We start from the raw sequence: 27,053 nt of genomic DNA, 5'->3' as shown, positions 1-27,053 counted from the left end.
GGTCCTCTTAATGAGAGCATAATTAGCAGAAATTTAATGAGAAAGTCATTAATTTTATGACCCTATTAATTTCTTAATGGTTTCTCTTCCATCTGTGAAAAGTGTGTTTTTATTTTTTGTAAATGAATTTATTTCTCTTTGTGTATCGTATTTTTTCAATGCGTTACTTTTCATTTTCAAATGTATACACAATGAAGTCCTAAAAATGCATGACTATTTTTCAAAACAAAAGTAGACAAAAGCATAGGAAAATATGTTTTTATTTTTTTTATCTATTGTGGATGTAAAGACAATAGCATGATGGTCACCACCAGAAATAAAGACAAAACATTGCCCCCCCCCCCTCTCTAAAACTCTGTAGACATTTTTTTAATAACAGTCAACAGCTTTAACTAATGATTAATTTTCCTTTAACGGATATTTGTGGCATTTTATTTGTTTTCATACTGATATTTGTAATGCCGTCAACAAATAACATCATCATCATTTGTGGTGGAGCCTAAAATTAGCACAAAATAGACACGGATAGGAGCTAGAAGCTGACCAAATAAAATGGTCAATTATTTTGGGTTTCTTTTGCTTCCAGTCGCATTTCGTACGAGGACATTTTTCTATCTTTTCTTTCCCTCCATTCTCCAAGCAAAATATTTCACAAGAAATATTTTTTTCCTTTTCTTTTTGCTTTCAAATCCAACAAATAAAAAGCTAAAATTTATTAGATTTCCTGATTTTTTTTTTTTTTTTTTTTTTTTTTTTGTGTACAAGAAAAAATGTGTTCTTGAATTGATATGTTCTTCCAACTATTTTCCTTATTTGGTTTTAGTTGGAGAGAATGTCTTTTGTGGAGATGATGGGGAGGGGTAGAGAAGAAGAAGAAAAAAAAAAGCACCACTTCACTTTCCACATCGTTGCTGTGAATTTGCGTAACACACTAACAAACCAAGATAAGATTTGTAATCTAAATCCATATGAGAAGGAAAAGTTCTGCAAAAAGAAAAAGAAATTCAGATTTTAAAAACGTTCAAAAAATTTTTTAATTTATAATGAAATAAAAAGAAGACCCACGAAATTGTTTTGGTTCTTCTTTGCTATTGTAATGAAATTCAATAATTAAAATACTGAATTTCAAGTGAAACCAATGGTATCTACTTAATTGTCATGTCACAGTAATGAAAATATCTAAAAATTATGAAAATCGATGCCATAGAAAATAAATTATTAAAGAAAGTAGTTGTCGAAGACAATTAGCGAAAATTAAACTTTGCTAAATTGGCTAAAGATTTTCAGTTTTCAGAAAATATTTAACTCCCTATTGTTACAATTAGAACTCTGCGGTTTCCATTTTTTTTTTTTTTTTTTGCAAAACTCAATTTTCACTGATTATTTTTGTAAACTATTTTCATTGATTTTCTACTTAATCGTTTTTCATAATTTTTGGATATGTTCACTAGATACCATTGGTTTTACTTGAAATTCACTATTTCAATCCAATTTTCGAATTTCACTACAATAATGAAGAAGGACCAATGTTTTGAGCTCTAAAGTCTCAATAAAAGTAAAATGAAATGAAAAAATTGAGACTGAAGGTTCATCATATATATATATATATATATATATATATATATATATATATATATATATACTAGCGAGGATGCCCGGTGTTGCCCGGGTGTTTGGAGGTGTGTCTGTTGGAAGTGCAAGTAGATTATAAAAAAAATGTTGTCAAACTTCTTTAAAAAAATTAGAAAAACAAAAACAAACAAGCAAAAAAAAAAAAAAAAAACCCAAAAAAATCCAGCTAACATGCCCGATATCGCCCGTGTGGTAAAAGGAAAAAAAAAAGTTTTGGTAGGTAGGTAGGATCGAACCCGGAACCTTGAGGTGATGGTGGAAAAAAATCCTAACATGTTACCTGCTTGCCCATGACGGCAGAGTAACAGAAACGTGTATTAATTTAATAAAACTTAATTGACAGGTGCACAAATTTAATGGTAATGAGGTCAAATATATACCGCAGTTAAGTTTTGCTGCAAGGCATTTTTTTTTGTTTTCTTTCCAACTTTGGCTGTTTGTATCCCCAAGTGAAACCAGCTCCCTAATGTCCTAATGAATAGCAATTGTCTCATATAAGTGGTTTCCCCCGCATTGATCAAACTTTATTGCTTTTCTGGATGCCCCAGACACTCGTGGCAGGGACTTGTTGCTATGAATTCAGTTTTGCTTTTTTATACTGAAAAGCAAAACAAATACGCGTTGAGTGAAAAAAATCTCGAAAATAGCGTGTAAAAGTCGGCCAAATTAAAGATAGACATGACCTCCCTTCGTAACTCGTAAATATTATAATTTAGACTGTATATAAAAAGTTTTAAGAATGAGTGATCTCCACCGAGTGCGCCCCGTAAAAAAGCCTTTGCAGGGCATACACAAAAAATGCACACACTAACACACATTGTCTTTTATATATATAAATAAGAAAAATTAAAAAAAACAAAACAAAAAAACTGATAAAAATTAATGATTTGCTGTGATATATATATCAATATATCAATATAAAATTAGACTTGAAATCATCTTTCAAAAAGTCCAACTCCTAAGTTTGCATGAACATTAAGAATTTCAAGAAAACGCTCTTTTACCAAAAAATCTACTAAAAATGAAACTTGTCTTTTGAAAATTACTTCTTGGAACAGAAATGCGTGTTTATTTTAAAATATCTAAATTTATTCATATGTGCAACTGAACAAAAGTGACTTTAGGAAACAGGTCTAAAAGGTTATATTTCTTAGAGAAATAAATTAGAATAATGTTTGACATGAGGAGTCAAAGGCGGACATTTTCAAAGGTGTCCAATTCAGATATTTTTCATCTTACTTCCAATCTTTGAAATAGGGAGGCAGAAAATTTTACAGTTGATTCCCCACCATTGCTGTTGGAGATTCTTTCCAAGGGATAATTTGAACCCTCCATATCGTGATCAAATCTGGATCATTATTTTGGTTTTCCATCTTCATAGCTGAAGGTGGCTTGTGAGGAATATATGCTTTATTTCTTTTTTTTTTTGGTACTCATGCAGAGAGTGATCCGTGCTGAAATAACATTATTTAAAAAGCCATTCTTAACATGGGGAGGGGGGTGTTTTGTACCTATTCTGTACTTTAACCTTACAATTGAATAAAAAAAAACAAAAAACTTTAATTAAACTTGGAAATACGATTTAAAAAATAACGCGGATCACTCTGCATTAGCACCTTTTCTTTTAAGATGCATCTCTGAATCTACGAAAAGTTTAGTCTGGTCAGCCTTCAGATTGAAGTAGCATTTCAGTAAACATGCCAATTAAACTGACATCTTATTCTAAAGGTGTCCAAAAACACCTATAAGAGGTTCTGTCCGTCTTGTCAGACTGTTTGAAATAGTGTTTTTGTTGATCTGTCATACTTTGAGATTAAAGTTTCACTAATCTGTTGTGCTTAAGTTTGAAATTGCATTTTCATTAGTCTACCATGTGTAAGCTTGAAAAGGTTTTATTTTCATTGCTAAACATGGCTACGTCCCATTTTAATTGAAGACCTTTAAAAAAATAAAATAAACAGAAAAAGCAACAAAATAATGATCTGATAATCTTTTAGTAGATTTAAGTTATATAAAACTAGGAGAACAAATTATACATTGAAAAATAAAAAACTTCTTAAATTTATTTTTATTCACTCCAAACAAGGCATATTGCCATTGAAACGCAAGATGCTGCTGAAATAGAGCTAAAATTTATAGGGAAATGAGGCAGAAAAATGTTTGTTCACATTACATTTAAATTTTTGCATGTTGGTACTGTCGGAGAAATGGGAAGTAGCAAGGGAATTTCAAATGTAAATCGCGCAAGAAAGAAGCTATCGCAGTAGAAAATCTGCTGGCACCGGGATCTCTACAATAAAGTTATGGAATTTAACAGCTAATTTAGTGGATTGAATATATTTCTGTTTAATGAGTGGGTACAAGTGCAGGAAGTCCATCAGAACAAATTCTGTGGAAGTACTTACAAAACAAGCATAGGGATACAATTCTATGGAGATGCAACAGGGGTTGGAGCTTGGCAGATAATGCAAAATCTAATAGGATAGAAATTCTTTTTCTTTGTCTAAAAGGGAGAGGTTAACAGTTGGTGCACCAACCCACATGTGGCAACAGTACTCTATGCACAAACGAATGAGAGTTTTGCAAAAATATAGGATATTGGCCGGTGTGAGAGGTTTTCTAGACCAATAGAGGGAGTCTACCTTCTTTCCAACAGACTTGGCAACATCTAAGTACTTATTCTGTTTCATGTTGCCTAATATCAGGCTGAGGAGTTTGAATGTTAGACTCTTGGGAAAGCTATATTAGACATTCGGTGGTTCAAAAAAGTTTCTAGTGTTGTTAAAGGAAAGGAGTTTTGTCTTAGTAGCATAAAATGTGACCATTCGTTTTTTTTGCTCTATTCATCTACAAACTGGAGGTCATAGCAACAAGGCCTATCACAAATGATTCATTGTAATGTCAGCTGATACTCTTATCCATAACTAAAAGATGTGGATATATAAATTTCATTGATTGGATTAGTATGCAAAGATCCAAACTCAGCACAAGCGATTCCATGGTATGCAACAATAGCCATTACAACAATTAGCCCCCCCCCCCTCTCCCTCCCGATAAAATTACTTTTTCATTTCAGTGTTAAAGAAAAATCAGATTCTTATTTTGAAAGATTTAAAACCTAATAATTGTAAACGATGTCACCTAAGACACAACTCAAGTGGCTTTACAATATTTAAAAACAAACCCACATTTTCCAGTCGACAATTACGTCAAAACAAAAATATCAAACTTAAATGTCCATTAAGTAGGTAACTTGTCAGTGATCACTTTTTAAGGAGACAGATTAAACCATATTTACAGTTTATTTCTAAAATCAGTTTTTAGACATCTTGCTTTTTTTTATGATAGGCTTTGTCAGTCAGCCATGCATAAATTTGAAATAGCTTTTCATCATTAAATATGTAGATTGAATATCATTTTAAGTGCATCAAAGTTTCTCAAGAAGATGCTCTTTCTGATTAGTGAGCATCATCCTTATGTTTGGAACCGCATTTCACTTGACCTGTCACCCTTATGTGCAGAATAGCACCGTTCTGTATTTCCTTGCATAAGATCAGTTTTTAATATTAAAAATATCCAGTTCCTCAGAAAGGGGCACTCTGAATGAGAACAAAAATACAAACAGCTCCTCCCGATTGATGGAGCCTCAGACAGGAAATAAATCATCCCCTCAGATTTATTTTTAAGGAGGTGTAGACCATTCCTCCCACCTTAGGGCAACTGAAAATAAATGTATTAGTGGATTCCAAAACTACTGAATGTTATAGAGAGTATAATGAGCTAGGTTTGATTTATTTTTGAGGTGGGTAACACATTCATTAAAAATAAATCCTCCCATAAATGCTATTCCTTAGTTCTATATTCTTGCGGGTGGTGTTACCTTTCACCACAACTCTCATAACACAGAGTAACCCTGCTTATAATCATATATATATATATATATATATATATATATATATATATATATATATATATATATATATATCCGGCATTGTCAGGTCGAAACATTGTAAGGCAGAGGGTTTCATGAAATACTATTTAAGATACACGGAATATCCTAACTTCTTATGATTTTCCTGAAAATGGACCATATTTTGGATTTATGGAAGGATATAACACATCCATTTTCATCTATGAAAATTAAATGGGAAATAACTCCCATAGCTTAAATAAAGCTTACTTCCATTGTTAAACCCAACTGATATCAGCTAATAATAATTAAAAATAAGTTAAATATAAATTAAATGAAAAACAAGCCAAGCATGCAGAGGTCCTCTTGCACAAGTGATAAAATTACTTTTATGATGACTAATGTTTGTGCAAAATTAAAAAAAAAAAAATCCAAGTCGTGGTTATTGAGAAAAGTATGAAAGGATGAACGAGTTTGAGGACATATTTACTCCTATAATGACACCTAGGCCATTATAGGAGTGAAAACACCCACCTTGGCTATAATGTGAGCATTTATTTTTACGTTAAATTAATATAGAAAAGTGATCCCCCACTTTTTAAAACTATAATTTATATCATTGAAATTACTCGTTTCCTGGGATTTCAACTATTGTTTTCGTTTTCAGTACCCTCAAAAACCTATAATAGTGGTAATTTGAAAGGATATTTTGTGGGTGGAAAGATACTGCACCTTTATCAATGTTTCAATCATAATCATTTGTTTTCATAGTTTTGCATATGAATTACAAAATATCTGCTATTTCCCAAAAACCTCTGGTCTTGATGGAGGGGAAACTAAAACTTGCTTCTATGATTTCAAATGATCTGAAATAACAGCAAGGGAGACTTGATTCCAAATATTTCTCATATGTTATATCTTCCCTCTTTGGTTTTCATACATAAAATAAATTTCTCAGTGTATAAGGATTATTTGATGCTGGAGATATTCATAATCATACCCTATTTCCAAAAGAGGGGAGCTATAACATACGAAAAATATTTGGAATCAAGTCCCCTCTTATTATTTCAGATCATTTGAAACCATAGCAGCAAGTTTTAGTCTCCCCTCCATCAAGGCCAGAGGTTTTGGGGAAATATATATACAGTAGTTTGCTTGAAGCATTGCTAGTAAATAAATATGTAAGAGTATAAGAAGGATGTTAGCAATGTAGAATATGAGGGTACTGAAGTGATGTGACGTATGAAAAAATATTTATTAGTTTGCTTTTGTTCATACATCATGTCACTTCAATACACCAGTATTCCACATTGCTAACAACCTTTTTATACACCTACATATGATTATCTATAATATAAATCTCACTTGTCTGTTTAAATGCATGTATGTTTGCATATTTCGCAAAAACTTTCTACAGAGGCGACAGATTTTCACGAGATCGGTATCATTTAGAAGCTCGACCCTTCAGACGACAAATATCGAAAATTGTCCAAAAACAATCTCCTTCACCCTCAACTGGGCACTTTCCTAACAGGGAGGGGTTGCTTTTTTTCGCCGATATTTTCAAAAGTCATTGCCTCTTTTCGATTGTCTAGCCTTAATTTAATTTAAACCTACATCACTTTCGGTTTGGTGGGGTGGGGTGGGGGTGGGGTCATAACAGCAAAGACGTCACATTTTTTTCCCCATTCTTTTCCTCCTTCACGGTACAGATTCAAGCCTGGCTGCTTACTACCACTTTTTATTTTTGCTCAACCAACACCCCCTTACACACACCTCCACTTTCATTACCGCCTTTGCGTCATGGGTTTGAGCCTACCTGCCTACTACAATTTTTTTTTTCTTTTTTGCTCAACACACACCTAAAAACACCCGGGCAACGCCGGGCACCTAGGCTAGTATATTATATTAAGCAAATATTGTTAAAAAATAACAAAAATCTCCAGCTTAATTATACCATTTTTTTTTTTTTTTCGATTTTTCTAATGATTTTTTTTCTATCTCAAAAATAAAAAATAAAAATTAATATGTTCCATATGTATCACAAATGATTTTGATTCTTTGTTGAATCAGCTTATTTTCAAGCTCATGGAGTTCCACATTATGTTTCCGAATTAATTATTAGGCAATTGTAATTTGCCTTTTTATATGTAACTTTTCTTTACAAACATTGGGAAAATTTTCAATGAGCAGCAGATATTTTAGTAAGGAATAATTTAAACAATTTTTAGATTTCTTTTCAAGATGGTTTCTTGTCACACAAGAAAAAAAAATATGTTCAAGAGAAATATTTTAAGATATCATATTTCAAATATTTGTATTCTTCAAAGTCAATAATTGTAAGAACCAACGGTAACAGATGGAGGAAATTTGTTTCCTTCATGTGATTATTTTCGTTTCAGAGGAATTTTTTGATGCACACCAAAAACACATAGAAAATGATTTAACAGCAGATTTTATATAATTCACTAATTATTACAATTGTCTGGGAAGGTTTTATTAAATATAAATATGAAAAATTACACACCCACAACTTCAAATAAATAGATAGGTGGGCAAAAAAATTAGCTGACCAAGAAACATCTTTTAAATAAAGTTTGGTTTGTCTATTTTATGGCATATCAACCCTTTTTGGGGAGGTATTTAATTCTGAGACAAAGCCTGTCCTAATCAGTTCACTGTACATGATTAGCTGAAAATAAGTTGCTATTGCAACAGTATTTACCCTGATCTGATTGAGTCAGCTTCTTTCCTGCCCTCTACCACATCTCGGCCCTGCACAGCAATAGGAGCAAGGTTCCCAGAAATGGCTAACCAATTGAAATTCCACAGTTAAAGAGCACCCACCTGTGAACCCGAGAGCTCAGTCAAGTTCTTTTTGATGGTTATCGTTGAGGTCCTCAGCACTCCTATATACTTGCGACACGAGTTAAGGATGTGGGGAGGATTACATCATGAATTAGCTCTCCTTTCCAGCAATGAAAGGCATGTGCACACCAAAGTTAATATTTTACATATAATGAAGGGGAGGGAAGGGGGTAGACGGAGTTCATACCTTTCCCAACAATATTACGAAATAAATGAACACAAAAAGATATTTGTACTTTATGTAGCTGATTTAATAGTATGTAAGGTTATTCGATTGGATGATCACGCACTCTCTAAAAATGAAATCATGCATGAACCAAAAATTGATTTATAAGTATCATCACAGGTTATGGTTTTTATTACTTTTCATACTTTAGTATAGCTTTATAATTTTTTTTTCTTTTTTTTTTACAAAGTAGACATTTGATTTATTGAATAAAGAAATGAAAGCAACGTAATTTTAAAGATTAATCATAACCACTTCTTCAGAGACAGTGAAGTAGGCTTTCTGCTTGTCATTAATATGAGCAAAGACAATACAATATCTCTAATATATGCGTATATTTTTATGTATCTGTATGTATAGAATTCATTCTCAAACTAATTAACTGATCATTATGAATACTGAAACAGTTGATATGTGTAAGGGTGGGTAATGTAGCTTTTATTTAGTTTAGTTTATGCAAAGGTCATAAAGAAGATGTGATGGCCTTTCAGGAAAATCCATTATCTTCGACTTTTGTGAATTTTAATAATAGATACTAAACATAAATTAATAGATATTCTCCAAATTTCAATTTGTTTGGAGTATTTTTAAAGTATTTTTTAAGGGGGAACAACATGCGCACAATCTCTCATTTAAATATTTCAGATTTGCATCAAATGTAACATGACATCAGACACCAATTTAAACAAGATTCCCTGAACTTCAATTTCTTCTTTAAGACATTTTAAACCTAAGTCATAAATTTTAGACATTTTCTAAAACCATGTAATGGATTTTGATCAAAATTGAAATAAGGATTCTAGACATAAGGTTTAGCATCATTTTATGTTTATAAGGAAACACAAAAGTGATGAAAATTAAACTGGAATCTTGGGAAAATCTCCATTTCAATAATTATAGGAGCAACAGGACCTGTGAAAAAGAATTTGAAAAAAACTACTTGGAAAATATACCTGGTGAACCAAGTGCAAGAGAGATACAAAGAATTGCACTTAAAAGAGATGGTTAGAATCTAAAAGAAATCTCTTAGTTGGAATATATGAGATAGCAAGAGGGTGCCCCATTCTCAACTAGCAGAAAAAAAAAAAAAAAAGGAAAAAATGTTTGGTTTAGGGAATTAATAGATTCTTTGAGTATATGTGCATGGATTTCTGTAATTTATATATAGATTTATTTTAGGAAATTGAGCACTAAACATTAGATAAAACAATTCAAACGAACACAATTGATAGCAAGAATAATTACGTTTGTCACAAATCAATTAAAATATAATGATCCTTTCTTTATTTTTAAATTAAAATTATGTTTGATATTTAAAAAAAAATTTATTTAGTTTAGAAAAAATATTTAAAATTTAAAATAAAAATGAATCAATACTTACAAAAGTTCAGAAAACTGTGATTGCCAAGGGGAAAAACCTAATAATGAATGTACTTTGCCAAATTTAATAATAAGGTCAGGATCTGGACAACCATATTTAGCTAGAAAAATGGAGAGAAAAAAATAGACATTCATTAATGTTACAATAAAATAAAAAAAAAAAATATATTTTTATGATGATCTACATAAAATTTCAAATAGCCCTTCCCCCGGGGGCCACACAGAGATTTTTGGATTATTCAGACTAGTATTCTTTTTTTGTACAATGTCATCTTCAGATTCATTTTTAAAACTTTGGAACCAGTACAGAATTTTAAACTACATCCTTCATTTAATCCTCAGGGGTAGATTATTCTCATTCCATCAACCATAACCAGGTAAAAGTGTCAAGTCATGTCTACATGACTATATGGACTAATGGTTAAAAGTGTTGGTTCTAAGTAACAGTCTTCTGAATGTGGATGGTTCAATCCTTACTACAAACAATAAATTAATAGTTCTACCTGGTCTTGGATGACATAACAATCTACTTCCTTGAATAAAATAAAGGGTTCAGTTCAAAATTCCACACAAGGTCTAGAGTTTGAAAGTTCCCAAGTTTGAAAAGTGCACCTAAAGAATGTCAGAGGTCATATCAGTCGAAACATTGTGAATATAAGATGAAAATGGTAGTATGAATCACCCAAATAATCAATCCTCATCTCAAAAATTCCCAAACAAGGACAGAAAACTTAGTTTTTAGAATTTATGTAATAAAAGTTTTGGATTATTCAGACTATTTATTCTCACATTTCGGATGATGCAACCTCTGATCTTCTCCAGATGTATCTTGTCAGAATTTCAAGGTGTATCTGTGTAGAATTTCAAACATAACCTTTTATTTAAACCATGGGAGTAGCATGCTCAGATTTCTAATTACTTAAAACTTCTACGTGGTCATGGTTAATAGAGCAAGAATATGCTGCCCCTGTGGATTAAATAAAAGATTATGTTTAAAATTCTGTACAAATTCAAATTCCCAGACTTCAACAAAAAGCTTGAGTTCGACAAGATACACCCGAAGAAGATTAAAGGTTACAGCATCTGAAACGTTGTGAGAATAACACTAAAAGATGAGGACAACAGTCCGAATAATACAAATAATAAAAAATTCAGAAAGGTAAAAGTTTTGTTAATTTATTTTCTTGAATCTGAATCCAATACAAGCAACCATTTTTTTTTTTCTTCACGATCAACCTGCAAAATAAATTGTTTTCCCTGTGTATGGAGTAATCATTTGTAAACATTCAGCTTGAGCAATGGTGACGAGTTGATTTATTACTATTATTTTTTTTCTTTAAAAGCACAAAACAAATTAAAATCTTGGTATTTTTTAATGATTGATAACACAAGCTGCTACCATCATGGAATAAAATAAAAATGAATACTTAAAAAAAAAAAATCAATGTATTCAATGATTCAAGCACACCTGACCCTGTGAGAGGAAGAATTAATATTTTATTATAAATAATAACTACACCTACTCACTGTTGCCTGGTGGTTCTTTTAAATTCATTTATTTTTTTCAATTTCTCTTTAAAAATGGTATTATACAAGTAAAATTTAATCAGTATAGTATCATTTGATTATTATATACGGCATAATCACGTTAACATTAGATCACTGAAGTTAAGCAGCACTGAGCATGGTCAGTACTAAATGGGTGACCATACCAGGTACTGTATGTGCTTTTTACTTATCTCGGCATTTTCAGTTGCCCTGGACTTCTCCTTGCCAATTCAAGAGAAGAGTGATTAAGATTATGCAACATTTGCTTCACGATTATATATGCAGGCACTCTTACAAGGGCTATCTATCATTTCCAGAGAAAGAACAGAGGCCATTAACCATATTGATACAGCGGTTCTCATTAGATCACTGAAGTTAAGGAATATTAAACCTGGCCAGTACTAGATAGGTGACCATTTGAGATACCAGGTGCTGTATTCAAGAGGATGTCAACATCTCCCTGCAAGAACTGCAAAAAACCTAACATCGTCATCTCCCTTGATTGGGATATACATGCGACTGAAGGTCGCTTGTGGATTTGATATTCCTCAAAAACTTCCTCTTTTGGAGGAAACCAGTTCAATCAATCTAGGGTGAATGCTGCTGTATTTGATCATTTTTGTTTTTTATTGAACCAATTATACAGCTGTAATTTTGTCACAGTAATTTTTAATACTTAACAAATTATTGATGTAAATTGTTTCTAAACGTTTTGATTTTAATACTTGCGAATTTGTTAAGTTAAAGCCAGAAGTTTCTATTCAACAGTTTAAATGCTTACTATTTCTAAGAGTTACAAAATTAATAAATTCTTAAAAATAGCTGTTTTATGAAAAAAAGAAAAATGCAATGTCTTATGGATTTAATTTTGTGATCAAAAAAGTTTTAATAGTATTTTTTTTACAATTCTTTTATAACAAGTTAATTCAACAACAAATAACACTAATAATTAAATTTCTTTTATGACCATTTGTAAAAATTTTTTTAAATCCTATAAGAAAATAAATTAAAATTTAAATTCCTCATAATGCATTTCCACTTCATAAGTCGACAATTTTAATCTTGTTAATAGTTGGGGGAAAAATGGAATTATTTCATGATTCTTTGAACATTGAAAGAAGTTTCAATTGATTAAACTTTTTAGCAAATCCTTAAGTATTAAAAAATTGAAAATTTATGAAGTTATTTAACATAAAAAATTTTAGAAATGAAAACATTATCTTAAAAATAGTTATAATTTTATAATAATTTGGTTGAATTAATTATTTAATGAACTAACGATAATGTAATAATTAAATTTAACTTCTAAAATCATATAAAAAAAAAAGAAAAAAACAGAATTTAAATAAAAATAGTAAAATGAAACTGAAAAGACTTGAGTAATGCTGATTAAGCACAGCTCCAATAAAATAAAAGTTTAACAGTTCTCCGCAAATACTTGACGGAGCGTCACCATTTAGGCGCCATTTTTTTGTGACTGTAAAAGCAAATATGATGCTAAAAATAAAAATTAAATGGAGGATGGGCTTAAGCGACCAGATTTTATTTTCCACAAAATCTCCATAAAACTAATAACTAAATGAGTAGAACAACAGCTGTCACATATAGACGTAGATCCATTCAAGGTAAATAGTGTGAAGGTTGTTTTCAATGTACTCACTGAATTATCCTCATAAAATGACAATCTAGACAGCAAAGTAAAAAAAAAAAAAAAAAAAAAAAAAAAACTTGTCAAGAAAATAATGTATAGACATTGTTTATGTAATAAAAATTCAAGTTATAAGTTTCTAAAAAATCACGTCATGGTCAAAACAACAAAAACAAAGAACCCCCCCCCCATCCTTGATGTTATGAACACGAAGAGTTTGAGTGTGAAATTCAATAAACCCAATTTCTTTGAATTTAGAAATCAAGCGATTAAAAGTTGATTATATCAAATCTAGACAAAAATTAATTTTAATTGAAAGACAAAAAAAAAATTTTTTTAAATAAAAAAATAATATTATGTAAACCATGATTTTGAGGTGTGCTGGCATGTTGAAATGCAATAGCTTGCGATTTTCGAAATGACCTTTATCATATGTATAAGTGTTTGGTTAGTTAGGTTTTATGGCACATCAAATCTTAAGCCAAAACTGATATGTTTTGTATATGAATTGTTTGTCCATTAATGGCTTTCATTTTTCAGCCTATCTCAGTGGAAACATCTGGCGTGCTCAGTCTTGATACTGCATAAGTCACACATTGGGTGAATGATATCCAATGCAAAAACGAGTCATAAGAGACAGCTTCAATGTTTGTTCATATTTCCTTAGTTATCATCAGAGACAACGCTATGTCCATTATGTGATTCCATAACATTTAAGTCTTGATGAAGAAAAAAAAAAAAAAAAAAAAATACAATAGATATTTGTGTTTGTTTTTGTACACTGTGCTTCAAAACATTAGAAGCTTCCATCATATTTTAATATCCTTATTCTCAATTGTCCTTTAAATAAAACTCTGGTCTATTAAAAAATAATTGTTTTGTAAGCATATACTTTTTGTAAACAGTTTAAATGATAAACTTCATAAATAGGACTGATATTTAGTACAACTCAAGAGTCTGAATAAGCCTACAACTAATAGGTGATTCACCACTTGGCAAAGCTCCGGTGGAATTTTGCTCATGAAGACAAATATGAATTTAGCGCAACATAAAACAGGACTGAATAGCAACAATGGGTAATCAAATTGAAGAAATAGAAAAATTATATTTTACAAATTGTCATCACATTAAAATTTATAATTTTTTAGTCAATTCTTTTAGCTGAACAATTGAAATTTATATTCATATAGTATTGCCCTCTAGCCTCGACAACAGATACCCGCATAAAGAGTATGCGTTTATAGTGAAGTAAGAGTTGCACAATCACCAATTGCATTCTTCATAACTTCATTTCATTTAAATCTCGCAGCAGAAATCCAAATTGGGATAAAGAAAAACGGGCTGATGCTATTTAAGAGTTATATTCTAGACCAGTTGATCTACCAAGATTTGAAAGTCTAGTCTACCCTACTATATCATATTATGAAGGTTGGGAACAATGGAAAAAGTATGTTGGCATTTTTGGTGATAAGTTCACTAATATGCTAAAAATAAAGATGAATTTGGAAATAATGGTGAAAATTTGCATGAAATTTGGAATTACTCAAGCTGTTGCTTACAATACATATTCCATTAGTTTAGGATTTTACCAAACGTGCATATTATTGACGCTCACGCACATGCACCAATCATCGGTGTATTGCAACTCCAAATTTGAAGTAGAGTACTTCTTTTTCTATTAAATTGTTTATATCTAACTTATTTTAAAAGATTTTTTGTAGTGAGGAGAGAATTTGGATGAACACACTCCCTAAATGGTTAAGAAAAAAAAAAGTAGCCATATTACAAAGAATATATATTTAAAAATTCATAGTGACCCATTCATTAGTTTGATATTATTCTATACAAAGATATTCATATACAGTGTGCCCCCCCCTCCAAAAAAAAACAAAAAAAAAAAAACGAGCCCCAACTCTAATTAGGCCCTGTTTCTTAGTGTTTTGTCCGAATGAAATGAAACTTTGGTCATAACTAGTTTATTATATTCAAAACATCACATCAAAACACTAGGGTCTTTGGCCTTTTTTTCTCAGTTGATTGTAAAATGCTCAGATAAACAATTGAATGTCCTGTTTTTTGGGGGGGGTCACCTTGTATATATAGATATATCTATCTATATATATATATATATATATATATATATATATATATATTAGATATAGAGAGAGATAGAAAAAGATCCTCTGCCACAATCACTAAAAGTTGAAATGAGATTATGGATTGAAACAAATGTTCAAAGCAGCATAATCAATAACTTTGTTAAAAAAAAAAAAAAGAAATTATTCATTTACACATTGTGGTAATAAGGTTTGTTTAGTCTCTTGAGACAATGGATACCCCTGTAAACATGCTTGTATGGAGAGTCCATTGTGAAGCAAGGGCTGCGTAATCCCAACCACATCTCTCCTGAGCATACATTGCAAGAATCTAATGGTAAGAAATCCAAGATGATAAGCAGAGAGCTCTCCCACATACAGCAATTGGTAGTCCCAAATAGTCACCCATTTAGTACTAACCAGGTTCAACATTGCTTAACTTCGGTAATCTAATGGGAATTGGTTTGTCAACATGATTATACCATACAACAAACTAGGTGTGGCATTATTTGGGATATTTGAACTACTATTCTCATCTTGGTTTTTATATTCAAAACGTTTGTTTATATAATCTGACAGGTAAATCTTTTTTGAATTTGAGAAGCTTCTAGTCAAAGGGGGTGGTGGCGTGGACAAAATTTTGAACTGATCCCTTTATAGAAATGATATACCAGTTGTACTGGCCAAGTGTTGCACGAGATGCAGAAAAGTTATTTTAGCTTAAAATCTTTGCATATTTTTAATATATATATATATATATATATATAAATATATAAAAGAATGACATTTTAGTTTTAAGAGACAATTCCTTATATTGTTTAATTAAAAATAAGTGTTATTCCACTTGAATTTTTTATTGTAATTGAAAAATAATTCAATATTACCAATTGTCTGAGCCAGACTAAATATTAAAAACAAAACTGTAGCAAATTATGTTATTATATTGCTAATAACATTGTACAACAATAACAAATCAAAATGCACTAGTCAGAATTAAAATTCGATATGTCAGCTTAAATGCTATTTAGGTCAAATCTCAAAATAAAGTTATCTTAGATTGAATATAGTAACAACCAAGGTAAGAATAATAGTCTGATTAATACAAATTACCAAGCATCATCTCAAAAATGTCAAAGCACAAATAAACACTTTAATAAGACCAATATATTAATTTTGTTTCTGAAAGAGAAAAAAAAAAATGTGAAGATAATCTCTTTTTTTTTTTAAGTAATATTTTTTTTATATATGGAAAAGTTTAAAAAAGGCTATAGCAATGCCGGGAACTGGCTGTTGTATTGGTATGACATATGAACAAAAATGGACAAACGAAAGGTCTTATTTGTTATTTTATTTAATTTTGTATATCTATTTCAAGAAAATCACAATACAAATCAGTAAACACGAAATTACTGTTTGATATAACCAGGGTGAATGTTTTTTAACCATTTAAAGAGATTAACGTAAAAGACTTACCATGATAAAATTTATCTATAACACTATAATCTATATCTTCAACTTTGGTCTGTCTTTGTAGCACTTTTTCACAGAGATGCTGCGCTGCTTCGACTAATGTCTGTCGGCCATCATCAAGGGATATGATATTCACAATGATGTGTTTATTAGTAGAACCTAAAATAAAAGAAATCACTCATAAATTAAGACAAGAGATAAAACTAGAGCACATTTCAGCAATTTTTTTTTTTTTTTACTAAAAAGTCACCAGTTAATGAAAAATATTATAAGGCGACTGAAAATTATAAATGCAATAAACAAACAATAATTCTTAATGGATTGGTTTATGACAAGCATTTGCTGATATGAGATTTAAAGATGACCATGTTACACCTCGCAGAAAAGCAGTCTCATGGTAATGTGTTCCACAGATGAGAATTTCCTGGAAAGAAGATGGCGGAAATTTTCTGTTTCTATGTTTATCCTTGTAGCCATGTCACTAGTAAGGGTGCTGGAGGTAAACATTTTATCTGGGCTGATGTTATCCGCCTGATAGTCAGGGACCCGAATCTTGGATTAACCACTAAGGAGGCTGTCCTATCAGCAGGTGCAAAGTACTGGGGCTGCTGTATTGCCATTTGGTGAATGGATTCTGGACCATGCAGTAGCTTCTGGTGGGGGTCTCGATGCCATATTAGTGGGTAATTGTTACGGCTTTACCTTTTCATGTGCTACAAAAAAAAAAAAAAAAAAAAAAAAAAAATTCTTCGTTACTTTTCTCTTAGTTTCCCCTCTCTGTCCTGCTCTAAGCAAGTCTAATGACCTAGTTCACAAACTCCAAAATTCCATCATAACAAGTTTCAATAAAAAATACATGATTAAACCCGGATCTCCAACTTCCAACGTAGACCCCCACTACCATGTTTCCTTCTCCAACATTATGAGTCTACGTTCTAACCTTCCAGAGGTTGAAGCCCAATTACAGGAGACTAAACCAGACTTTTTATTTTTAAGCAAAACCGGAATTGGACAGACTATTTCCCTAAATGAGTTCGTAATTAAAGGATATTCTAACTTAACTTCCAAATCTGACCCCAAGATCGCCATGGGCATGGAATATGTGCCTATGTTAAAGATGGCTTTCCATGTGGTAGGGACATCTCCAGAGAAGATCCTAACTTAGCCTATATGTGCTTCCAGGTTGCACTAGCTCCACTACCGCATCAATCTCTCTATCGCCCCCATAACAGCAGAGTTACTATCTTTAAAAGCATATCTGAGAAAATTGACCAAGTTCTATCAGCTTATCCTTCAGCTAACATTCACGTAAGTGGAGACTTCAATGTTCACAATGTGGAATGGTAGACCCACTCAAAGACCGATGATGAGGGGAGGTTCTGTCATGATTTCTCCATTGCTTATGACCTCACTCAGATTGTTCACGAACCAACCCGTGTGCCCGACAATGATGGCCAGTATGCGAGTCTACTAGACCTTTTTCTCACAACTTGCCCTGAACTATGTTCAGTTTCCGTTCTGTCTCCTCTTGGATCTTCCGATCAGTTGTATCAATTAAGATAAAAATTAAATGTAATAAGTCCTCAGACGTATCTCTCCATCGTACAGTATATCGATACACTATGGCTGACTGGGATAGTTTCCGTACATTTATATTGGATCTACCTCTGCGTTCCATGTTTAAAAAGGATGTGGATAGTATCAGACCTGACGGAATCGTTAATTGTAGGTATAGACCATTTCATACCCTCGAAAAAGTTCCAGCAAAAACCTAACAGCCAACCATGGTTTTCTCCAGAATGGGCTGCTGCTGTTGCGCACAGAAATCACTTTTTCCACTGCTTCAAACGTAATAGATGTATGGAAACTAAAGCCACTTTCAGGACTACCAGCAACCATTGTAAGAAAGTAATGAAGAATGCAAGAGAGTTATATGCTCAATCCATCAAGCCCAAAGGTAGCTGAGCAGCAGCTTGGTTCCCACCAGTTTTGGCAAATAGCAAACAGAATCCTGAACAGAAGCGTATGCTCTATCCCATTATCATCAATGGACCCGAGTTAATCTCGTCAGCATCAGACAAAGCCAAACTCTTTGCCAAGAATTTTGCAGCTAATTCTACCCCTTGCGACCAAGGCCGCCAACCCCCAATATTTACTCCTGTATCAGAAAACACACTATGTGATATACAAATATCTGTACGTGATGTTGCCAAGTTAATCAAAAACCTTGATTCCAGTAAAGCAACCGGCCCTGACGGTATTCCAATTATAGTACTCAAAAAACTTCAACCAGAACTAGCGCCCATATTTACAAAACTGTTTAAATGTTGTCTTAAGGAGAATTGCTTCCCATCACCCTGGAAAATCTCATCAGTATGCCCTGTATTTAAGAATTAATACGATCGTTCATCCCCCTCTCAGTACAGGCCAATAAGTCTCCTGTGCGTCATGAGTAAGTTGCTGGAATCTGTGTTAAATAGAGAAGTAATCAACCATCTCAGCAAAACTAACCTTCTTAGTGACACACAATATGGTTTCCATTCTGTTAGATCTACAGCAGATTTGCTTACAGTTATATCTCATAGGATTAGCGAATCTCTTGACAGAGGCAACCTTTCTAGGGCAATTGCTCTTGATATATCAAAAGCCTTTGATAGGGTATGGCATAAAGGTTTACTTCACAAGATCTCCAGCTATGGTATAGCTGGAAATGTCTTCTCAATTATTAAATCATTTCTCTAAGAGTAGTAGTTGATGGGCAAAAATCAGAAGCTCACAGTATTAATGCTGGAGTCCCTCAGGGGTCCATCCTGGGCCCAACTCTTTTCCTGATCTACATTAATGATCTTCCAAATCACACCCTTACATCATTCGTAGACATTTTTGCTGACGACACTACCATTTATGGCAGCACATCTAAGACAGTAAACGACCAAGTTCTCTCCGATTCTCTCTTCTCTGATCTTGATCATGTTGTACAATGGGGAAAGGAGTGGCTGGTTACTTTTAATGCATCTAAAACTAAGCTTCTCTCTTTACATCATCAACGTTCTGATCCACATCTGGCATCAATTGAAATGAATGGCTCTCGTCTTGGAGAAGCCTCAAGTTTTGACAGGCTTCTGGGCTTGACTTTTACTCCTGATCTTAAATGGAATACGTACATCAAATCTGTTTCCAAGGCTGCTGGAAAAATGGCGGGATCTTTCTATCGATCCAGTAGATCGATCACTGCTGATGCAATTCTCTATCTATATAAGAGCCAGGTATGTCCAAATATGGAATACTGTTGCCACATATGGGCAGGAGCTGCTAGAAAGGACTTGTCCTGCCTTGATAGGGTTCAAAATAGACTTTGTGGCCTGGTGGGAGATGTCCTTTTCTCTTCCTTGCAACCTCTATCTCACAGAAGAGATGTTTCGAGTTTGTCTCTGATATATCGTTATTTTCATGGAAAGTGTTTGACTGAGCTTGAATCTATGGTCTCCCCTCGCCAAACTTTTACAAGAAACACTCGTCTAGCTGAAAACACTATCAATAATTCCCCCCACTCTTTATATATGCCTAAACCTAAACATAGATTCCATGATCAAAGCTTCTTTCTTAGAACTGCACGCCTGTGGAATGGTCTTCCGTTTTCCTGCTTTCCAGCTGTCTATAATATGGTTGTCTTCAAGTCCAACGTGAACAAGCTTCTGATGAGCCGTTCCACTTAAGTTAACAAATTTACTGAACTTCCATTACTACCGATTACTATATTGTCCTTTTGACTGCTGTACACTCTTTAACCCTTATCCTTGAGTGGCCTATCGGCCTTGATACGCAGTGGCGCCTATGTAAAAAAAAAAAAAAAAAAAAAACATTGCACAGGGAAATTCTCTTTGATTCTAGACACAAAGAGGAAAAAATATGAAGTTCTTTCTGGAAACATTTTTACTTTAACATATTTTCATGATTAAAAATGTCTTTAAAACTAAATTTTTGTTATGGGGTAAGCTGATCTACCTATTTCAGGAGTAATGGACTTACCCAGAGATTATGAATATAGTTTATTTTTATTATTATTATTGAGTAGTGACTTGTGGCAATTATGGCTCACACAATCATGGCACGTACTTTTGTAACATTCTTTTTCCTAATACACTTTTTGTTAACTATACCACTGTTTACCTTGATTATAACTGACCTACAACAATTTTATAAATGGACTAGATGACTCGTGGCCTGTTGAGGGAATATTAGTACATTGTTAAGTGGCATATACACTTAGTACCTTCAATTAATGGATTGTGAATGTGAATAGATATTACAAAAGTACATTTAGTTATTTGTAATTTATTGAACATGAAGAAATTGTATAACTTACTTTCAAAATATTCTAATTTAAAATATTGTTGTTTTTACACATTTCACAATTTAAGAAATTTTAAAAACAAGATCAATAGACAAAACATTTTTGATGCATCCAATTTTAACAAAGTAAAAGGATTTCAGAATACTTTGTGATGCCATAATAGACTCTCTCACCCTTGGCAGGTTGAACCGGCTTCCTCCAAAAGAGGAAATGTCACAGGAATAAATTTATTCTGTTGAAAAGAAAGTTCTTGCAGAATTTTTAATTTTGATTTCAAATGATGTATTTTGAAATAAGTTTTCATTATAATACCTTTACTTTATATATCATTTTTGTTAAAAGTTTTTTGATTGATAATGAGGATATGACTACCAGAGTTTGGACGATCTTATTCATAACTACGGGTTAGGACAATCAACCAATGAGAAGCCTCGGACCTCATTATAAAAATATTGAATTTTGGATGCAAGTCAGTTCGCTATCAGTCTCCGTCTTCAAACGACTGAACCGTTGCAGATCTTGATTGCTACATTGCCACTCATACCTAGGATTAGACATAGAATTAAGCGAGTTTTTTTTTTTTAAGAGAGTGTTTGATACCCATTGTGAAACTTTACAAGAATTATGACAAACAGACAAAACTAAATGTTATTTAAAAAAGTGACGTCCCTCTAACAGAAAACATGATGCTTGGAAAAATATCAAGTATTTAAATTCTATTTAAATATAAAAAAGAAACAAGTTTTTGCTAAAGCTGGCAAATTATTAAAAAATTTTGAATTAATGTTATTTTGATTTTTAATTACATTTCATGTCTTTTCCTACCGTTGTTATTTTTTTTAACTGAGCGCCTCCTACAAATATTTAAATATTGATTTTTTTTTTAATAATCGGGTAGATTAGTTTCCATTTGATAATAATTCACTGAAAACATTTTTTAAGGGACGAAAATTAGAAGTGTGTGTACCGTTCATACACGTGAACCAAAACATCATATTTCACATTTTTGCTTGTTAAAATAATTTAAAATTTACTACTACCCAATTTTTTAAAATATTTGTATGGTTGATACCAAAATAGCTCTAACTAAACATGTAAGATTTTTTTTTTATAACCAGATTTTCAATTTAAAACAAAAATCGATTTGGAATAAAAATAAACAAAAACAAATGTCTGTTTACACCATGTTATCGCTGCTGCTGCTACTATCATTACTACTACAGAAGTCTTGATTCAAATTCATAACGATTTTTTCGGATATTATGTTTTTAAATTGCTACGTACCACTAGAGAAAACACTGTCCAATCATTTTTTTAATGAATAAACATAGTAAAAAGATTGTTTTATTTAATAGTGAGTGTCTGAAGAAAATTTTTTTCAAAACTTTCAATACTCATCATTTTGAAATCTTTTTTTTAACACAACAAAAAACGAGTGGTCAGATGAATTTCGGACACTCAAAATTATTAAAAATGACATCTCTTTTGGCTAATTTCCAAATTTCATTAAAAAATTCATAACAGAAACACGGTACGAATGTTTAGAAATCCGGAGGGGGGGGGGTCGCTACAAAATCTTACCGAAAATGCTGTTTTATGATGTTCACATGTGTATCGTTTTATTTGCTTAAAACTCTAAAAATATATAATGTATGTTATTATTTACTAATTCATTTGAAAGTATATTCATGTCTGAACAAAACAGTGGTATTTTGAAGAAATAAAGTGCTTTGGTTTTTAATATATTACTATTTTAGCAGAAACCCCTTGAAATCTGTGATTATCTAAAGCGTTTTAACGGCCATGTGTATTGCTATTTAGAATTCGAGTGTGATGTGACTACTGAAACTAAACCAAAACAAACTTCACTGCGGAATTGATATTTGACCTAATTCACTTTTTAGTTAATTCATCACTTTTTTTTTTAGCGCTTTCGCCTCAATGATTCCAGTTTGAGCCCCCCCCCCCCCTCCAACTTTTTGGGGATTTTTCAAACACACGGGTACCGTCGGACCGTTCATATTGCATCACGTTCACTTTTTAATTGTTTTTTTTTTTTTTTTTTTTACACAATCTTTTTTAATAGTTTTAACATTGTTTTTATGATATTTAAACAGGGTTATGACTTCGTTTTGTTTTCATTTACCCCCCCCCCCCAAAAAAAAAACACTCGCCTCTAAAAATCAGGGCAACGCCAGTTACCCTCGCTAGTAAGAAATAAAGTCAGTAAAAAATCTATTACTCTTAATTATGTAGAATTTGAAAATAATATAGCGGACATTTTTACTAAACCAGTAACAAAGATAAAATTAAAGCATTTTATCGCTGAACTTTTTGGAACTTAATCTTGATTTTTTTTTTTTTTTTCAGGCATCCAAAATGAAAATTCGAAACCATATACACAAAAAGATTGTAAATTGTTCTGGGTATGATGATAAACTACAACCTTTTTTCTTGTCTTCCTAACCAAATTAACAAACTAAAAACATCTAACAGAATGCGTTGAGTTTTTGTTTACCCTCCCCCCTAAAAAAAACCCCCAAACAATTAAATTAAGAGTGTCATGGCTTATTCTTACCACATACGCGTTCTGTATATCTGTATGCATTTGTATATTTAAAAAGTATGTATATATATGTGCATGTGTGTGTGTATACAGGGTGTCCACAAAGTCTGACTACATTATGTAGCCAGACTTTGTGGGCACCGTGTAGATTATGTAGCCAGACTTGTTCCTTGCTAATAGAGTCAGATGGTTTTGTGGCCAGGTTCAAATCTCCCAACCAGCTGTAATCATAACTCCCTGCATTGATAGATTCCTGAAAGGATGGAACATTAATGTCCATAGGTATTTAAAAATTATAGTAATAATTATATATATATATATATATATATATATATATATATACACACACACACAGAGTGTCCATAAAGTCTGGCTACATAATCTACACAATGCCCACAAAGTCTGGCTACATAATGTAGTCAGACTTTGTGGATACCCTGTATATATAACTACTTCATTTACTCACATAAAATTAATATACGAAAGTATAAATTTATGCATAAACTTTAAGTATTTACTTCAAAAGTGCTCAATACGTAGGTAGAGCTAGTCAGTAATTTATAAAATATATATGGCGATTAAGCTACACTGAATATTCCGCATTTCATCCACTCTAGGATTCTTCAAGCTTATGCACGAATTTTGTGGTTGTCTGTTGTTTTTATATACGCACCTTCTATTGAGATTTTAGTTAGCCAATCAGCTTTCTAGTATCCACCGCGCTCTTCCTATCAGCCAATGAACATGCACTTACAGGACAAAGGCCCATTTGACCTCTGGTTGACCTGATTCTTTGTGTGTGTTCTATTTAGCCTGGATATCTAGTGTCTTGACCTGTTTTAAATCTAGGTTAGGTTTTTTTTATGTTAGTTTATATATATATATATATATATGATAGTTTATGTATATGCATGTTTATTTTATTTATTTTCTATTGTTTTTGTTTGTTTTAAAGTTAATTTGTATCTCTATCCTAGAGTAAATTTTATCCTGTGAACACAGTTGTTCGCTATTTCTCTCCTACAGTTTAATAGATGTTGGGGTTCTTTAAAGTACAGGATAGCAAATTTTTCATGAAGGCATAATCTACATGGGTCGTCTAGGTCTCTACAGTCACATTATAGGTGAATGGGGATTACTTGCATCAGGTTGACAAAAATTTTATCAAGAATGCACACCACAATTTTTATCATGGTTCTTAGATTTGTTCAGGTTATATTTCTCTGACTAGGATATTGCAAAACCATACCTGTTAATCTGTCGATATAAATGTACTTTAGATACTTGCCATTCCTATAATGGTTTTTGAGAAAAAAGGGAAATTAACACAGACCCAAATAAATGTCTGCTTCAAATGCTATCTGTTAAAAAAAAAAATATATAAAAAATGAGCATGTGGGGCACCCCTCCACAAGTGAAAAATCTACTTTAACCATGGCTAATGTTTGTGCAAATTTCCAAAAAGTCCAAGGCATGGTTATGGAGAAAAGTGCGAACAAATGAACGGATGACTGAGTTTGGGACAATTTTACCCCTATAATGCCCCCTAGAGGAGCAACCAGAGATATCTTGGAAAATCTACTCTGGCATAAATTTACTTTCAACATGACTAATGTGTGTGCAAAAAAACTTTTTCAAATCCAAGGTGTGGTTATGGAGAAAAGTGCAAACAAATGAGTGGGAGTTAATTATCCCTCCTTTGTCAGGACAAAAAAAATCACGGGTACTTCAACTAATGCTGTGATGTTGCTGTCAAGATCTTGTCTCCATTCTAGTTATATAACATTCCTCAGTTATTTACATCATGCAATTATTCACTTTTCATTTGAGCATAGAAAACATTCACATACAGATGATTAGGTTGTTTTGTTTTATGGCACATCAAGCCTTTTCTGATTATTTAATGCCAAATCCAACAATTTTGGAAAAAATTTTTATGCTTCATGGTGTTTAGTTGGGTTGCTTTCAAGAAAAAAATTGTTATTTTTTTTTATAGTTTTGCAGAACATGAGCATTGCAAAGGGGAAAAAACAAAACAAAAAAAAAACATCACATTTTGGCACATTTTTAGTTCAAGAAAGCAGTATCTCCAGTGTCTGATCTGGTAGCACTATCATCACTTTACAGCTGCTAAACTTCTGACCGACAATCAATATAGATTTAGGCAAGCCCGTTCCACAGCAGATATCCTAACTACAATCTCTGAACATATATACCATTCAGTGGACAAAGCAGGGGAGGGTACAGCGGTAGCGCTTAATATATCTAAGGCTTTTGACAGGCTATGGCACGATGGTCTTCAGATCATATGGTATCACTGGAAGAATACATAATGCAATTAAATCCTTCTTAAATAAGAGAAAAATCCAGGTTGTCCTCAACGGTCATAAATCTAAACAATACGATATAAATGCGGGAGTACCTCAGGGGTCTATCCTGGGACCTTATTATTCCTGATATTCATAAATGACCTCCCTGATAAAATTGTTTCGGAGATGGGTATATTTGCTGATGACACCACTCTCTATAAGAGGCACAATGGGTAAACAAATGAACACATATCTAAGGAAATGGCAGAAACACCAAATGAAGACCTCCAATCTGTAGTGGAATGGGGACAAAAACGGATGGTCACATTCAATGCTGCCAAGACTAAGCTTGTTTCCTTCAATAATTACAATAAACCTTCTCTACCACCAATAGCAATGGCCAAAAACACATTACCTGAAAGTACTTCCTTTAAACTCCTCAGCCTTAATGTTCACAGGGAACATGAACTGGAATAGATACATTGAGAGCATTGCCAAGGCTCCTGCGAAGAAGGTGGGTTCTCTCTACCGTGCTAGAAAGCTACTTGTCTGAAAGTATCCTGTATCTTTATAAGGCCACCATTCGCCCATGTATGGAGTACTGTTATCACATTTGGGCTGGTGCATTTGCTGGACAGGGTTTAAAAGAGAGTCGCCAATCTGAAAGGTCCTGAACTGTCATCTAGGCTTCAGCTTCTGTCCCATTGACGAAATGTTGCATCCCTCTGCCTGTTCTACAAGTATTTTAATGGTGAATGCTCTGACGAACTACAAGCACTTGTACTCCCCTCAACGTAAATACCTCCGACAAACCCAACAAGCAGCTAATTCCACCCCTACACAGTAGAGATCCCTAGATGTAAGAAAGCCTTTTACTCCAATAGTTTATTTCCCAGAACTGCTAGACTTTGGAACTCCCTTTCGGAATTCTGCTTTCCCAACTGTACTGACATGCAAAAGTTCAACTGCAATGTGAACAGACATCTTGCTGCTCATCTCCCTTCATAATGTTCCTGCAACTTATGTCTTCGATAGTAGCCCCTACT

General features: G+C 32.6%; 1 protein-coding gene across 1 annotated transcript in view; it reads right to left on the bottom strand.

Annotated features, from left to right (window-relative positions):
• Nucleotides 1–242: 242 nt before the first annotated feature.
• The window catches only part of LOC145287910 (dehydrodolichyl diphosphate synthase complex subunit nus1-like), a 60,182-nt gene continuing 33,371 nt past the window's right edge, over nt 243–27,053 (bottom strand). Inside the window, exons 3-5 of the mRNA XM_080135858.1 lie at nt 16,782–16,937; nt 10,018–10,117; nt 243–984 (exon numbers count right to left, since the gene is read on the bottom strand). Of these exons, the coding sequence (XP_079991984.1) occupies nt 894–984; nt 10,018–10,117; nt 16,782–16,937 (347 nt within the window). The 3' untranslated portion in view covers nt 243–893. The remainder of the gene's footprint in view (nt 985–10,017; nt 10,118–16,781; nt 16,938–27,053) is intronic.

Source organism: Euprymna scolopes, chromosome 11 (genome assembly GCF_053919585.1).
Source record: "Euprymna scolopes isolate OS-2025 chromosome 11, ASM5391958v1, whole genome shotgun sequence".
Classification (NCBI taxonomy): domain Eukaryota; kingdom Metazoa; phylum Mollusca; class Cephalopoda; order Sepiida; family Sepiolidae; genus Euprymna; species Euprymna scolopes.
Note: the sequence above shows the minus strand (reverse complement) of the source record. Positions and strands in the feature narration are given on the sequence as shown.